Source organism: Sphaerodactylus townsendi, linkage group LG10 (assembly GCF_021028975.2).
Source record: "Sphaerodactylus townsendi isolate TG3544 linkage group LG10, MPM_Stown_v2.3, whole genome shotgun sequence".
Lineage (NCBI taxonomy): Eukaryota > Metazoa > Chordata > Lepidosauria > Squamata > Sphaerodactylidae > Sphaerodactylus > Sphaerodactylus townsendi.
In genome coordinates, this window is record NC_059434.1 from 59,469,518 (window position 1) to 59,487,682 (window position 18,165).

The 18,165-nt window shown below is 39.7% G+C and overlaps 1 protein-coding gene across 2 annotated transcripts in view; it reads left to right on the forward strand.

Moving 5' to 3' along the window:
* The window catches only part of NDNF (neuron derived neurotrophic factor), a 35,777-nt gene extending 26,826 nt beyond the window's left edge, over positions 1 to 8,951 (forward strand). For both annotated transcript variants that reach the window (XM_048509546.1, XM_048509545.1), the window contains 3 exons: positions 1,660 to 1,854; positions 4,442 to 4,566; positions 6,929 to 8,951. In XM_048509546.1, coding sequence (XP_048365503.1) covers positions 1,661 to 1,854; positions 4,442 to 4,566; positions 6,929 to 8,322 — 1,713 coding nt within the window. In that variant the 5' untranslated portion in view covers position 1,660 and the 3' untranslated portion in view covers positions 8,323 to 8,951. The remainder of the gene's footprint in view (positions 1 to 1,659; positions 1,855 to 4,441; positions 4,567 to 6,928) is intronic.
* Positions 8,952 to 18,165: the final 9,214 nt, after the last annotated feature.

An 18,165-nucleotide genomic window follows, 5' to 3' on the forward strand; every position in this document is an offset into this window, starting at 1 on the left:
AGGGACCTGGCAATTTTGCCAGTGGCAGACAAACTGCCCATAGTTTGAATGTAACTGTGTCATCAATAACAAATGACACCAGCAAATACATTGCTTTTCAAGCATTCCCATTGACATTCTTGCACTGCTGCTTGGAAATGGTGGGGGAGGGGGGTGGTGGCGGCAAGGGAAGGCAGCACATTCCCTATGACAGCAGTTCCCAACCTTTTTTTGTATAATGACCCACAATTAAAAATTTCCTTGGTGTGGCAAGCCACAAAATAAAGACAAACAGGTGTGCAGCGTGAAACTGATAACCCAGGAAATAGATATTATTGGCAAGATATTGCTGGCACCACACTCTGTTATGGACTTTTGCGATTTGCTTTCTGCTGTTTCAGATATATAGCACTGAATAAGGAATTTAGCTTCTTATGAACCATACCTCTTTATGTTTAGGATTTGTGATGCATTTCAGCACATTGTTATGTAAAATTGTATTACAGTCTAAGAACTTATGTCAATAAGATACATTTGAGTTTTGAGACTATAGTAGACTATTTATTTGACTATAATTGTTGATGTTTTCACTACCAGCCAGCCGGTATCTTGGTGTGGCAAGGCCAAGGTCATATAGAAAATGTGACCAGGACTTACCTTGGCTACTATCTGCAGTCTGGGTGGTGGAGGGAAGCAAGAAAAAGGAAGTGCAGCTGGCTGTCACATGGTGCCCTCTGGGCAGAACTGGAAAGAGCAGCCAGTGCTTGCATAGCCTGCCATGTCAGGCTGGGGATGAGGAGGTGGTGGGGTGAGACTGTGGAGGCTTTGAAAAGCAAATCTGGCCTTGCTCCTCCAGAAGACAATGACTTGTTGAGAAACCCATGAACTTTACGCAACGAGTGCAACTGCCCCCAAGCAAGTGGCATTCCATTTCCCCCCTTTTCCAGCGACTACCATAAAGTTGCTAGTTGCCATGCAGATGTCCTCCCTTCATTGTTACAAAGGGAGATAGAAGGTGAGAATGTGGGATGTTGACAAGGAGGTCAAGGAGGGAAAGAATGACACCACAGGCAGGAACAGCCATTAGAGAAGGCTGACCTGCAACCCACTTTGTGACCCACCTTTAGGTCCCAACCCACACGGCCTTAGGAAACCATATGACAGTTTCTGTCCTTCCATGAATGTCATGGATCACCACTATGATGCCTGGGTCTTTGCTCCATATTTACCAGCATGGAACTGGTCGTGGAAAAGAAGGCAGCAGTCGCATCAGCTTTGGCAGTGTATATAATTGCAGTTATAAAAATGTCAAGTGACCTTCAGCAATTCAGAGAGTTTCACTGAGACTAAGTAGGGAGTTAAAGTCATCAGCTTCTGGAAGTGCACCAATAATAGCTACTGGCCTAGGTGAAAAAGCAGCATGTAATTGGAACTGAAGTGAACGTTTAAGGACAAGGTAGATTGACATATATTATAGATTAATATTATAAATGGGGAAATCCATATTATGAGTGCATGGCTTCCCTATTCTAAACTAATTTCTCTTGTATTAACAAGTTCCTCATAGAAGTGTTATAAATAATTGTCTGATGGCACAGTAAATTTTTCTTTTGCAGCAACAGTTCTGCTTTACTACTGCTTCTGTCCTTGACAGTTCTGTCCTCTCCTTTTATGCTCTAGGATGTTCTTGTTGTATTGTTCCATGCCCTACCTTCTGTTGCTGCTACCGTTTAGCTCCTGGACCCAGAAGTTGCCCACTAGAGATGAAGAACTTTTTCAAATGCAGATCCAGGACAAAACCTATTTCCACGATTCATCAGGAATCCCAGATGGAGCTGAAATTAGCAGCTATCTCTTCAGAGAAACACCCAAAAGGTATTTGGGCTAGCTTAAAGTGTCAGTTTAAAAAATGTTGTTGGAACGGCATAATTATCTCACCATATTTGCTGAAAATCGTTCACATTTTCTATTTTGGGGTATATATTCCAAGCCAAATTTCTATATATTTTGTGGTAAAAATGTCCCACAGTATAGTTTGCTGTTGTTACTGTAGCAGCAATCATTGGATTCCACAACGCCCAAATAGCCAGAACTGAAAAACACATTTTGATGAGGCAGAATGCTTCTTTTGAGTAGATTCACTCTTCCCCTTTTACAGATACAGATATCTTTATTAGCATGCATAAAATAAGTTAGGATCACAACTCATAACAATCAGTATGTTAAAATGGAAAATATTCAGTAATAGTTTGGACAGTTTTTGAATTTTACCAAGCCTTACTTTTTAGTGGCACAAGAGAAATTTGGCAAAAGAGCTGGTAGACCTGAGTCTTTATCTGACCAAAAAAAAAGAGAGAGAGAGAGTTACATCTTTTTCCTTAAAACTGTTCCAGCCTGTAATGCTGGGGTAATCAATTTCTCTCTCAAAGATCATTAGATCCCCTTCTCTTTTGCCCAGTGAATAAACCCTTTTAACTGTTTTTTTTTCTTTTCAGTTAGAAATAACAAAAAAAACCCTATGTTTTGAACCTAAGGTATTAGAAAACTGACAAAATTATAACATTTAAAAGAGAACATATAAAAATAATCTTGAATGCTGTCCATATCTGGTTTGGTCCCCCCCCCCCCACTTCAGAATCTCACTGGTCTATTTGTACCCCAATTCAAAAGACTTCTGGAGTTGTTTCGTTCTCCAGGCTTTTGATTTATTTATGGGAAAAAGACTGTAAGAGGTTGTACTTTGTGGGCATTGTTTAACTAAAGTGCAGGTGGCAATGTTGTAGAGGATAAAAGGGCAAAGTTGTAGAGCATTTCTTGGTGGAGTCTGCCAAAAAAAGTGAACTGAGAAGGAAATTTACACCCAACATTATTTGCGGGGCTGTGTAAAATGGGTGCAAGTAGGAAAATACAGATACACATTTTCTACTTACAAAGAAATATTATCTCATCAGATCTCAGAAGTTTAGCAGGGTCAACCCTGGTAAGTATTTGGATAAGAAATCTTCAAGGAATACCAGACTCATGACGCAGAGGCAGGCAATGGCAAATCACCTCTGAACATCTCTTGCCTTGAAAGCACCACCAGGTGTCACTATAAGTCAGATGTGGCTCGACAGCAAAAAAACCTTCAAAAACTAAAATCATAAAATATTTTTAAAGAGTAATCACAATCTGAACGTGGACATCTATAAAGTTCCTTATGACATTCGTTCTTCCAGTCTTACTCCATTTTAATAGTCAACATTCATGAGGAAGTTCTAAACTTGAGTTCAGATATTTCATTGATGTCCTAATAAAGGATTTAGATTATGAACAGGATTTGAGTTTTGAAATCCATTTCTATTGAATGTAGTTGAAAATGGCAAGATCCTGATTTATACAAGGCAAAAGTGGTTGACAGATGGAAGTTTCCATTGCAAACCTTTACCAGACAAAACATTAGTTTGGACCTAATAAATATGTTTTAAAAAGGTTTGAGGGACATCATGTAGGTCAGTGGCCAATGAAATCTAGAATTACCCATGATTCTGGATATATACTTGCTGTTGAAAAATGAAACTTCAAGGATTCTCACAAAGAGGGGGGATGAGTAGTAGTAGTAGCTGAAGAAATAAATGTTCTCCATATCCATAGTCCCTCTTGTTTCTTGCACTTTTCATTCAATAGCCCACCTAAGTTTTCACCTTCAGTTATTTAGTGATAAGAAGTCCACATGGATCACTAAAATAAGGCATGAAAATGGCAAACAAGCTGTCCTTTTTGGAGCACTTGCTTTTATAAATGTAGATATGAGATTGTTCATTGTATGCATTAAAGAAACAATCATTTTCATAAAAATGTTTCTTACCTCACACTAATAATAATAATAGTAATAAATTATTACTGTGATGTGGAGCTGTTCATATGAGTGGGTTGCATGGAATAAGGAAATGCAAAGAACTTGAACAGGGGTGGGGAACATAAGGCCAGTGAAATCATTTGGCCTGGCGCTTCCAAGGCAACCGCAGGTGGGACTCAAAATTCAAACCTGGAAAAGCAGTTGTAAGTTGCAACATCATCAATACCAGCTAACATCACAGGCCTCACCAAAGAGAAGTGGTTCAAGCCATCACATTAGGGATGAGTTACTTAAATGTTTGACCAAATATAGCAGACTAATTTTTACATTGATAATTTTGATTGGCCTGCAAATGATGTTATAAATATCCAACTGGCCTTTGGCCAAAAAAATGGTTCCTCATCCCTGAACTAGAAGATGCCCACTGAGAAAATTGATATATAAACAGATATGTCATATTTAACCTTAAATAAAAACTACAAAGTTTAAATTTCATAGTCCACATCAGTTAGAATTTAATTTCTTGCTGAAGAAGTCTTAACTGTATTATTTTTAAAATATTTAGTTACATGGAAGTGAAAGCATACTATGAAGAGTATAACACATGCTTTAATCTTTCCATAGATTTTTCTTTGTGGTGGAAGAAGATAACACACCCTTGGCAGTTACAGTAACTCCTTGTGATGCTCCTTTGGAATGGAAACTGAGTTTGCAGGAGCTTCCAGAAGAATCTAGTGGGGAAAGCTCAGGTAAACAACAAAAAGTCAGAGAAAATTCTATGTTTATGCCTGGTATGAATTAGTAAGGAATGCAGAATATTCCAGGTAAATATATTGTCGAAGGCTTTCATGGCCAGATTCAACTGGTTGTGGTGGGTTTTCCGGGCTGTTTGGCTGTGGTCTGGTGGATCTTGTTCCTAACATTTCACCTGCATCTGTGGCTGGCATCTTCAGAGGTGTATCACAGACGGAAGTCTGTTACACACTGTGTCCAGAGAGAAGGGGATGTTTGGGGTATATATTGTCCATGTCCCAGGGTGGGGAACCAATCAGTAAGTGTTTGGGTGCAACTTGTTTTTCAAAGATGCAGTTGATAGTATTGTATTGTGGGTGGGGCTTATCAGTCCAAGGAATGATTAACATTTTCATGCCCTGCAGCAGCAGCAGTATTGGTGAATGCAAATCCTGTGTTTCATGAACAATGGACTTTACCCAAACACAGGATTTGCATTCACCAATACTGCTGCTGCTGCAGGGCATGAAAGGGGTGGCTCTGAAGAAGAAGAAGAAAGTGATGCCAGCTGCCTGTATCTTTATCTACCATCCCTACCAATTTTCTCTGCATGTCTCAAATGATTATTAAAAGTCAAATTATAGTTAACACTATGTCTCAGGTATGTGACCTCTAATACCTTTAAAGAATTTTTATATGCATTTCTTAATCTTTTATTAATGAAAAGGCCTATGTAATTTTCTCTACGTAATTTACTCGAAGCAAGGTGAAAAGATAATAAACATAAACCAGCACTGAGGATTTCAAGAACATCAGTATTATGCTGTGAAAAAAATATATATGCAAAGCTCATTCCTAGAAAGGAGGTTACTTAGTACAGGATAAGAGTAATAATGTATTGCATAAGAACAGGAACAGTCTGCAAAGATGCTTTATATAGAGAAGCCGTCCCAAAGTTTTCAAGCAACTTAGTAGAACCTGTTCTCTGTGTCAGCTCAAGAATATTAGAAGATAGGTTAGGACAGAGGATTAGGAAGTTGTAAAGAATTAGTATGTCCATTCTGGAGCCTATAAGGAGAATTAGGGGGTAGGGGGGCATTTGCTTTAGGTCATCCGTATGTTATCCAATTCTCCAGATTTGGAAAAGTGTTCCACTGTCTTCTTCTGATTGTATGTTTGCTGAATCATCATCTATCAACAAATTTATGATACTGTGTTTTAAGGCCAATTTACATATACAATACATGTAAATGGCCATTTGTAACGTAAGTAATGAAGTAGATAAAATAGATAACCATGTGGCAGCAGTACTAGGTGGAAAGTGGATTGGGTGAAGCCAATTCCCTCTCCCAGGCGGTTTCTGCTGAAAGCAACAGCTTTAGCCCGGTAAAACACAGTTTTGGCAGGGACCCTTCGCACAGGCGCCGCTGCCAAATCAATGCAGCAGCGCTCTGTGCCCGCCAAAACTGTGTTTTCGAAACTCACTTGGGGAGCAAGTTTTCCTGCAAACGCCAGCTTCCATCTGCAGCCATGCGAACGGCAGCGGGTGGAAGTCGGCATTTTCCCCTCCCTTCCCCGGCCCCAAATGCCTCCTTACCTTCTGCTGGCAGCCGTCGCTCTGTCGTCACTCTGAGGAGAGAAGGGGACATGCCCCCTGGCCTCCAGTGCTTCAGCCATCGCTCTGGCCATGGGGGCATGTCCTCTTCGCTCCTCAGAGCGACGACAGAGCGACGGCTGCCAGCAGAAGGTAAGGAGGTGTTTGGGGCTGGAGAAGGGAATACGCGGCTGTGCAGAGCTTGCTCCAACAGCTGCGCATCCCATGGGGCCGCTTGTGCGAATGGCCCCAGAGCCTGCATCGGCATGATTAATGCCAATGCAGACTCTCTCGGCTGTGCAGAAACAGCCCCAGTTTGTCTTGTAGAGCTGTATGATTTTATTAGAAACAGCCACACACACATATGAACTGGCTTAGCTGATAATTGACCTTATAGAGATGAAGCATATATTAAAAATCATGAACAGTTTGATTTTTCCCCAGACACCATGAAATTCATACAGAGAGACTGATGGGAGTATTAGACATTTCAGCAACTGGTTTAAAATGCATCCTATAAATGTGTTACAAAGGAAATTATAAGTTCATATGCCTGTAAATCATCTTAGCATAGTAATAGATAGGATATGCTTATATATATTATATCTGTAAAAACATGATATATTAATATGACAGGGTTGTTTATTCAGGAGTTGAATGATTTGTAAATTTGCCTTCCAGTTGCTTAGTATTGCCTTTCCCATTGAAGGAAGTGTTGATTTCATATTTAGGTTATTTTTATTTTCATTTTGAGACTCCCTTTCAAAAATGTCTTTGTCCTCTAGGTGAACCAGAGCCATTGGAACAGCAGAAACAACAGATTATCAATGAAGAAGGAACAGAACTGTTTTCGTACAGAGGAAATGACGTTGAGTATTTTGTGTCCTCCAGTTCTCCTTCTGGCTTGTATCAGCTGGAACTCCTGTCAACAGAGAAAGACACACACTTCAAAGTATATGCTACCACAACACCAGAATCAGACCAACCATATCCTGAATTACCTTATGATCCAAGAGTTGATGTCACATCTCTTGGACGTACAACTGTCACTTTGGCATGGAAACCAAGCCCTACAGCCTCACTGCTGAAACAGCCAGTGCAATATTGTGTGGTCATTAATAAAGAACACAATTTCAAAAGTCTCTGTGCTGTTGAAGCGAAACAGAATGTTGATGATGCCTTCATGATTGCTCCCAAACCTGGCCTGGACTTCAGCCCCTTTGACTTTGCCCATTTTGGATTTTATTCCAACAGTAATTCTGGCAAAGACCGTAGCTTTTTAAAATCATCATCAAAGTTTGGGCGGCATACCTATTCCAAACCCAAAATTGACCTGGAAAAAATATGCATAGGAAATAAAAACATCTTCACTGTGTCTGAACTCAAACCAGATACACAGTATTACTTTGATATATTTGCTGTAAATGTTCACACAAATATGAGTACTGCCTATGTTGGTACTTTCGCAAGAACCAAAGAAGAGGCCAAGCAGAAGACAATTGATCTCAAAGATGGGAAAGTTACAGATGTCTTCATCAAAAGAAAGGGCTCTAAATTTTTACGGTTTGCTCCGGTCTCATCACACCAAAAAGTTCTTTTCTTTGTTCATTCATGCCTCGATGCTATACAGATCCAAGTCCGAAGAGATGGAAAGCTTCTTTTGTCTCAAAATGTTGAAGGTGTTCGCCAGTTCCAACTTAGGGGTAAGCCTAAAGCTAAATACCTCATTCGACTGAAAGGTAGTAAGAAGGGTGCCTCCATGTTGAAGATTTTGGCTACTACAAGGCCTAATAAGCAGTCATTTCCATCTCTTCCTGAAGACACAAGAATTAAAGCCTTCGATAAACTTCGCACTTGTTCTTCAGTGACAGTAGCCTGGTTAGGCACACAAGAAAGGAACAAATTTTGCATTTATAGAAAAGAAGTGGATGACAATTATAATGAGGAGCAAAAGAAAAGAGAGCAGAATCAGTGCCTGGGACCAGACATGAGGAAGAAATCTGAAAAGGTCCTTTGTAAATATTTTCACAGCCAGAACCTACAGAAGGCCGTTACTACAGAGACAATTAAAGGTCTGCAGCCTGGCAAATCCTACCTGCTAGATGTTTATGTCATAGGACATGGTGGACATTCTGTCAAGTATCAGAACAAACTGGTGAAAACAAGGAAATTCTGTTAGTGATGATCAGTGGAACATTATCCATCACTAAACGTACAGATTGACTACTTATAAAGCTGACAAGTTGTGAACTGTGTTGGTACTACGTAGAGAAGATAACATCTATATTTATGTTTACAAAAGTGATTGTGTGGAGGGTCTGACCCTGGCAATCTTTGCTGGTATCTGACAATTGCATTATCATGTGTCTGGTGGTTCATGTTTGATGCTCGGTAGATATCCACACTAGCAGGAAATCTTGAAGGAACTGTCCGTTTTGCTTCCATATTGCATGAAGTGCTTCTAAATTATTTTATTACTGAGAAGGCTGAGATGTCATTCAATCACCTTGTTATTCCACTCTAACAACATTCCCACACAACCTCTATCTCTCTTTGTAGACTATAGGATTATGTAAATTATTCTTGTTGGAAATGTCTATGTCTCCATAAGTGTAAACTATTTAAAAATTCCCTGTTAAAACACAGATCTATTACCTGTTATTAACTGGACTGAACATAGGTCAGTTTTATTGCTAATTTGTAAATTCCTATCTGGTTAATTTTAAATGTATGTATTTCATGTACAAAATTGTCAGACGTTATATTCCTGTACATAAAATTAAAATATTAGATTATATGTTCCTTTTTCATCCTGATGTTGTCAAATATGTTGATGTATTTGTGAAACTCTGAGCACATTTTTGAATATCCTTAATCAGTAAACATTTTGTATCCAAAGATCACTAAAATTCCTAATGTCTAAAGAAAACCTTTAAACTCTATTGATAAGTCATTGAAAACAGTATCTTTTACTTTTGAACTTTTTACAGTTAATACGATTGACTGCTCATATACGGTAAGTGTTAGGAGAACAACTGTTTTACTCTAGACAGACTTACATTTTCCTAAGCCCATGAATTTCAATAGGCGTAAATCTGCTCAGTATGGCACTGTAACCGAGTTTTAACTCCTAAACAGAGTTATAATGTTATAAACTGAGTTATAATGTTATAAATCTTTGAAGGCAACCTGTTTAGAAAGAGGCAACTCTATTTGGCATTGTCCTATAAGATTCCTAGTAAGGCTTAAAATGTTTGGGTCTGTTATGGGTTTTCTTTCTCCTGTTTTCTATTAATGCATAATAATATTGGCCCAATATTTTGGACATAATTTGGTGCTTAATTAAACACATTACATCCCACTTATTTAAACTGGATTTAATTTATTGCAATTATGCTTTTGATTATACCGAGTGATTTACAATCTGAAGAATAAGTCACAGACGTAATGTGCAAATGACAGGAAGGCAGATGAGCTTTTTAAAAGTGCTTTTTCAACAGAAATCAGTATGATGAAAACTTAGATTTGAACCATGTAGCCTTCCCCACCCCTTATATGAGGACGGTGCTAGTGATTATTTTCAAAACATTTTGAATAGTCTTAACAAATCCTGACTGCAATTCCAAGCCCACTTTTCCATTGAAAAAAATTGGATTGAAGTATGAATGGACCTGTTTAGGATTGTTCTCTCAGGCTGCCTTTTTAAATACTCTTACTAAAAATTCAGAACCATGGAAATTTAGTGGAGCTCACTTTGAATAATAATAAGACTACCCATTAACAGTTATGGCCTTCTCAGACCACTGGCTTCAATAAGAAAGTATCCTGCAGTATCCCTGTTCTAATACTTGGAAGTAAATGCTTCTTAACTCAATGGGGCTTATATCCAAGTAAAGATTTTATGTTTGGGCTATTAAAAGATTGCCTCTTGGTTCAAAATTTGATCATTCAATTAGACAATGTTTATGTAATGTCATACATTTTTGAGATGTATTAAATAAAAAGTTAGCTAGTCTTCAAATGTTTAAATTGCTAATTTTTGGAGTTGCAATCAAAATATTCTTACCTACGAGCAAGTTATAGTTTCCAATTGGACTTCCAGTTTATCTTGATGTAAGTATGTTGTGCTACTTCCCTTTCACAATTCGTTTGGACATCCTGACCACAGTAAAGCACTTTAAGTCCCATGTCTTTCAGTAGGAGAGTTGAACAAATTTTAAAATCTCATATTGGGATAATTTCGACTTTGATGGGATCATGCCCTTTTCAAGTGATCTTCTTTAGCCTCTGAAGATTTAAACAACTATTGCATGGTGGCTAACATACCTTTTTTTTTAGCCAAGATATTAGAGAAGGTTTTTGCTGTTCAATTGCAGGCATGTTTGGAAGAGGCTGATCTAGACCCATTTCAATCTGGATCCAGGCCTGCTCATGGAACAGAAATTAGTCACCCTGAATGATGACCTTTTCAAAGAGAAAGATAGAGGCAATGTGACCCTTTGGGTGTTCCTGGATCTCTCAGTTGCTTTTGATACTATTGACCACAGTATCCTCATGGAAAGGCTATGGAACTTGGGTGTTGGGGGCACCATGATGGGAGACTCTTGCTTGACACTGTGGGTACTCACTTGTGAAGTCCCTTGGGGGTCAATTTTGTATCCCATGCTTTTTAATATCTATATGAAGCCACTTTGGGAGGTAATCCAGAGATTTGGATGAAGGTGCTGTCAGTGTGCTGATGACTGTCAGTGTTATCTCTCCATGCCAAATGAATCAGGAGAGATGGCTGCTTGGAGGCAATAATGGGCTGGATGAGGGCCAATGAATTGAATCCAGTTTTTTGGTATATTGTTATATATTGCCAGTGTTTTATCTTATGCAGTAACACATCCTGAGGTGGGTATAGAGTGGGCTGAAAACACATATAAAATATTAAGATTATGTAGAAATAAAATTAATATAAAGGACCAGTTACATACACATTAAAATGACACATGCATTTATCAGCCACTGTCCAACTTTTTGAAGTGAGACTGACTTCTGAAAATGCTGTCATTTTGTGACCTTGCTTACAAATTAGCTTCACCATGCTTCCAGTTAACCAAAGCAAGTTAATATTTTATTTTTCATATTTAGCATTTATAAGCATGTTGTATTACTGAGCAACAGATCAATGCAATGGCAGATCATGTCAGTTAATACAGACAATGTTACATAATGCAGTGTCACATATTATGCAGAGACAGATCTAAATTTGCTCTACAGTCTTAAAAAGGCCCGTTCCTTATTCAATCTATTTCTCTTCCTTTGGCTACACACAATAAATATTTACTGCTGCTGCCATTCCTCTTCTTCGCTCCTGGCATCATGACCCTCCAGTAAAAGAGCTGTTGCCCACAGTTTCTCCACCACTAGCCTACGCAAAAATCTGCTTCGTCATTGAAATGACTGAAACTGGCCCAGAGGCATAGCTGGGCCAGAGTGCACCCGGTGCGCACTCTGTGTTTTACGACTCCCTCCGCAGTGCCCTGCCCCCCCCCCCACTTTACTTTACTTCAGCCTAGAAAAGTGGCCTGTTCCCTTCAGGCTGAAAATGGCCTGGTGGAAACTATACTTCCCATGAAACCTTGAGGCTTGCAAGGTCTCCTGGGAAGTATAGTTCCCGCCAGGCCATTTTCAGCCTGAAGGGAACAGGCTGCTTCTCCAGTCTGCACTGGATTCAATAAGGTAAGTGTGGAGGTGGTGGTGGGCGCTGCAGGGGCAGGGGGCAATTTTCGTTCCCCAGGCATGCGCCTGGTGCAACTCACACACCCCGACCCCCTGGTAGCTCTACCTGTGAACTGGCCTTGGATGTTAGTGGGGAGGTAGGAGGTAGGACAGGGGTCTGCAACCTGCGGCTCTCCAGATGTTCATGAATACAATTCCCATCAGCCCCTGCCAGCATGGCCAATTGGCCATGCTGGCAGGGCTGATGGGAATTGTAGTTCATGAACATTTGGACAGTCGCAGGTTGCAGACCCCTGAGGTAGGAGGTAGGGAAGAAGCTTGGGATTCTTTTGTTCATACGCTAAGGGTGAAGCAACATGAATCTACTTTACTCTTAGATCATTAGAATTATTTTTTGTTGATTCAGGGTTTTTTTACTGGAGATACTACGAATCAAACCTATTTGGGTACATCATCATACAATAAGCTTCAAAAGCCAAACCGTAAATAATAACCTATTTTTCCTGATAGTGGTTACTTTTTTGGAGTTTATGGGTTAATTTATTTTATAATCAGCAAGGATGAAAATCCTGTAAGAAGATGGGCAGTGGAATCCAGTATCACTACAGTTTCAATCACTAAAAATTGAGCATCTTGTTTGAAGTATGATAAATCATGAAATCTGTTGTCTGCTAGATCTCTTCCAATAATTTAGTTTCCTATAATTTCAACTGCAGAATTTATCAATCATTGGTGAGATGGATATCACGGTTTTTATTAACCCAATTTCAGTGCCAAACTAGTATGCACTTCATTCTATCACATCACTTAATATTATCTCTGGCTGTTGTGGTTATCATTTGTGACATCTGGTGTAAGTACAGAATCATGTAGATGGAATGTCATTCCCTTGATGTTAGTGGCAAAATTCCCATTGATTTTAATGGAGCAAATGTTTCACCCTTGGACTTCGTATTTGGGAACATATTCTGTATCTGAAGAGGCTCCAGTTCAATATGTATATCACAGCCAAGATGTGACATATTGATTCCATAAAGCACAAAATAGTTTATAGGATATTTCTAAATAGAAAAGGAATTATTGTGTAGTTTAATATCAATCTATCTTGCTCTTTGGAATTCTACAATATACTTTATTTATTAAATTGAAACAGCTATATCCTACCTCTCAGCCAAAAAGTATTTTTGAGGCAGCTTGAAGCATGGTCTCACATAGCATACAACCTGAGTTGCCATGGTTAAAATGCTTTAGATCTGGTAATGATTAAGATGCCTTAAGTATGGCACATGTGCATTCTCTACCTTCTTTTATGATACTCTAGAACATCTAGGAAAACCAATATCATGTTCTGCAAAAAGAAAGTGCAGGTGAGTGAAGAGCAGTATACACTTCCAGTCAAAGTGACAGTCTAGTTAAAACATAAATGCCATTTTTAAAAATGGTAAAAAACCCAACAGAAGACATTCTGTAGTCTTTTTAAAAATTTCAAGTGTAAAAAGATGAAAAACAGTTTTCAGTCACATAAAGGTGAGGTCTATACTCATCAATGAACAGCCAATTATAAATGTTTATTCAGATCAGGAATGCAGGCAGCTGGAAAATGCACATAGTACAAACCCCAACATCTATTGTCCATTTGGTGGGACATCAGGAATTGCCAGATTTCATGCTCCCAACAAAATGATTTACAAATTACAAAAGTAATTGTAAGGATATGTACAATTATATGACTTGTTAAAGTGCAGTATATGTCTTCATTAACTCCAGTTTCTAACAGAAAATACACATGTTTTGCAGAAGTTTCTTGCATAACACTTTAGAAAACTTCTTATATTTGCAGCTGACCACAGTTCAGTAATGCTGTTTTTCTGTTTCTTCTATTTGTAGTTAGTGACTTAGGAGAGCAAAAGTTGAACAAATGATATTCATTAATAATACTTGGCTCCAAGAAAGCTCCACTCATTGTGTAGAGCTGACACCCAGCATATTGTTGGCAAAAAAGTATCATTTCAAGACAATCGCTTTTTGCACGTGCCCCATTTAATCACATATGTATCGTGAATTTCTTCCAAAGAACTCCAAAATGGTTGGGCTGGTGTTACTCATGTAGTATGCATTATAGGCTAAATGTTAGTGACTGGGTCAAGTTCACACAGTAACTTTATGACTAGTGAAGAATTTTAATCAAAATAACTAGGCCAAGTCCAACACTTTACAAAGTTGCTCACTGTTAAGAGACAATACAAATTTCTTCATCCAATGTACTGCTTTTGGTGTTTTCTCCAACAGTCATACAACAGAATTTAAAGGAAAATGCACAGCTTCCACATAATACCAATATTGTTCCATGGCGTTTTCTGGAACCAGAATGGTAAATTCCAGGGTAATTTTATCCTGGCTCCTCTCTTCGCACGGCTACACGTTTCCATGAAAGAACTGAGTTAAGACTGGGAAGTAATACTCACATTTCTTTCACATGAGCCTGGTACTTCTGTATTCACATTGCAAGTGTCCTGCATTCTGATTGGCTGTTGTTTTTGAGTGGCAGCTGCAAGCTGAAAGCCCCTCATGCCTGGTGTACCGCATTCTGATTGACTGTTCTTTTTGAGTGGCAGCTTGAATGAACGTCAGATGGCTGGGCGGGAAATCAGGTGGCTGGGCGGGAAAAATAAACTAGATCTGATTGCTTTTGGCATGGTAGCAGGCTCCAGCAGGCTCATCCTGGGATTTTTAAAAAGAACCTCCAATTTGGTGATTTTTAAAAAATCCTGGGATAAGGAAAATGCTGTGGGGCAACCCCAATTTAGGACTGAGAACCATGCGAAAATCTTACACAAACTGAGATATTTCACTTGCCCATCTTGGGATATGTAGACCGTGCAGAAAACACCCATATGTGATTAACATATGGATTGTGGCTGCATGAATGCCATAGATACCCAATGGCTGGTAGAGCTGATTATTGGCAAAATACCCATGCTTCACTTCTTCCTTCACCACTCCTTTTGGTGACCAGTAAGTGTCTAGCCACACTATCCATTTTTATGTAGCAAACATAGATGTCACTCACTTGATGAAGGGAATCCAAATCCCCCATGAAATAGAACTATGTTGGAGTCAGATCAGTGACAACAGTAAAGCTTCCTATAATAATACTACTTTGACCCTATCACATGGAAATTAATGTTTCTTTGGCAGTGAATTTTGGGGCTATAAATGCATTGTGTATTCATTACTTCTGAAAAAAAACCTTACATATTTGGTATTATACCAAAATGTACAAAAGAACAAATATGAAGCTTTTAAAACTACATGAACAGTTCTCTTTATGCAACACCCCCAAAAGTTTTAAATACTTTAGTTTGATTGTAGCATGCCTGACCAGACAGTAGGAAAATAGAAGATTTGATTCAGTCGGCTTCTTCACTCAATATCAGCCAATTCCTCTACAACAGTTCCCATTTCATATGGCTTTTGTCCATACAGGTCCATGCATGATAGATGGCATAATAATTTTGGTGGTCAAAATGGACACTCCTCTCTCTTTCATCAGCGGAAAAGCTGTCTGGATCCAACCCATTGTGTAATAAACTGGTTTGAAAAAATTCAATCATCCTACATGTTACTTGATGGTTTCTAGCCAATTGGATATAGGGGGAAATTGCTTTGGAACCAAAATATAGATCCTCTTGGACCTTGAGCAAGCAAAAGTTGAGCCTCTACAACAAAGACTTTGGAAGTTTGGTTGTGCTTGTTTTAATTTGTTTCTCACTGTTTTTAAACATACATAGTTTGATTGGTACTGTGATAAATTTAATTCACGCAATTCCAGAACTCGGTTCCAAGGGGAAAAAAGCTGAGGAAAGAAAGGATCAGTCATCTTGGCATTCCAGCCAGTAACATTTTTGTAACCTTTCTGAACTTTAACAGCTTGACAAGCAGGGGTTTTTTTTAAATAAACCTCACTGAATTCAGTGGGGTTCACTACAAAGTGTGTTTAGGATTGCAGTTCTGAGCAGAGGGAAGGCTGGTCACAGAACTTCCTAATCCACTCCACAATGTTATTACCTCTGATTGGGATATGATTTGGCAGAAAGATCAACCCCCTCCCACTACTCACCCTGCAGCCATGGCTGCTTTTCACAAAGATTTCAAGCTCCTCCCTAAGTTCCTTCTATCATGTAATTTATTTGGGCCTTGAACTAACATATCAGATCTTGGAACTGCTGCTTGTCAACACTATATAAATCCCCAACTCAAAATGTTTAACTCTGCACAGAGTGTATGAAAGTCCTCCAAGACCTTTAATTGGCATCAAGATGTCCTAGATCTGACAGCTAGATGCCTATGTAACACCGGAATATGTTACTGTATAAGGGGCTCCGTCCCCGGAGCCCCTCGGGGACGGGGCGGTATAAAAATCGAAATAATAAATAAAATAAATAAATAAAAAAGAACTGAGATTTGAATATTCATGGTTTCATTCATATTGAATTTGCTAACCTGCCTTTGCAAATTAGTTTCATCATATAAAAACTCAACTGCAATACACTGAGCTTTTCCTGAATTAATACCCTTCCCCCATTTACACATCTCTTGTGTGTTCTTAAAGGAGCAAACACTTATATATGATGCTTATATTCCTTTGGTGTATTTGATGGAGACATCCATAACCCCCCTTTTAACTAAAGATTTGTGTAAAAGGCATGCTGCATTTTTCCAATAATGCATTAAATTCTTTAACATTGTTGTTTCTAATAATCTATGGACTGTTTTATGTGGAATAAAACCAACCACTGAACACAATTTGTCTCCTATGTTTCCTTGTTTAACATCACTAGTGGAACATTCTTTTAGGTTTATGTTAAAGTACACAGAGAAATTCCTGAGGCTGGCAAAGAAAATGTTTGATAAGCTTTAGGGTGCCATTATTTACAAAAGGCTTGTGTACCACAGTGGAAAGTTAAGAAGTACAGAAATACCTCTGAGGAGATTAACTTCTTCTTTTATGCCTTATTTAATTTCCCAGTGTTTGCTATTGCTTTAAATATTGTTTCTAGGCTCTGGTTAATATTGAAGTAAGGCTGGGGAATGTGAACTCCCATTTTGGTTAATATGCTATTCTAGCCATGAGGCTATAATACATTCCTTAAAGTAAATGAGGCATATGAGTATAAATTGGAATTCTTAATCCCAAGAAAGGCTGGAACAACCAGTGATTTCTTCTGAAGGTAGATAAAGCAGATGGCAGCTAAGGCAGCAGAATTTGGGCAAGAAAATGTGGGAAAGGGGCATATGTTTTGGCAAATGTTCTTTAAAAATGGATTTCTTGTTCATGTAGGACCAATTTAGATGTTTCTCATCACCCACAGTTAACATCAAAAAAGCCCCATGTAGATGTTTCATGGTGAGGACAAACAGTAATGCTTTAGAATCTCCAGCATTTTACAGAAAATATACAATATTATTGCACCAAGGATCACTGAAAGCCTACTGACATTACTCATGGTTGTAAGCTCTACTCAGTGTGCCTACATTTTCATTATAAAGGCAGCAGTTCAAAATACAACTCAGCAGCCACAGTCGATGAAACAGGACTGTGTGCATTAGCTTAATAGCACTTTAACTGCTGGCAGGCGTTTCTGCCGCGGAGAGAGCGAGAAGCAGCTAGGTGGGCGCATTTTCGCCCGACCACGGCCTTCAGGGACCGTCCGCATGGATGGTCCTGCAAAGAGCCAGGACGCCAGCACTGCGGAGTGCCGGCGCCTGGCCGACCCGGCAGGTCCCTGGGCCTCTGGCACATCGGCGGAGCACGAGGACCGCCCTGGTCTTTTCCCTCTGGCGCCTGCTCTGGCGGCGAAGGCGTCTGAACGCTAAGCGGCTTCGCCAGGGACCGCCCCACCGGTCCTGCAGCGCCTGCTCTGGCGAGCAGGAGCGAAGAGGCGTGTCCCCAAACAACGGCTACGCTAGGAGCCTGAAACCAGGGACCGCCCCACAGTCCCTCTTGGCGCCTGCTCTGTGGCGCGGGGCGAAGTGTCCCAAACACTAGCCTTCTTGCCAGGCAAGGGATAGTAGATGCCCGGGTGAGAAGGAGGGATGGGAGGAGTCTCGAAGCGGCTGCCGTTCATTTCGGCAAAGCGGCCCGAAAATGGCGTTTCCCCAACAAGAGCACTTCTGAGCGCTCTGGGGAAACGCCGGCTTCGCGGCACGAGGGCGGCTCGAGGGCGGCGTGGCTGCGATGTAGCTGCGCCCCCTGTGCGAATGGCGGCCATATTCCGCCAGCGCGGAAACGGCC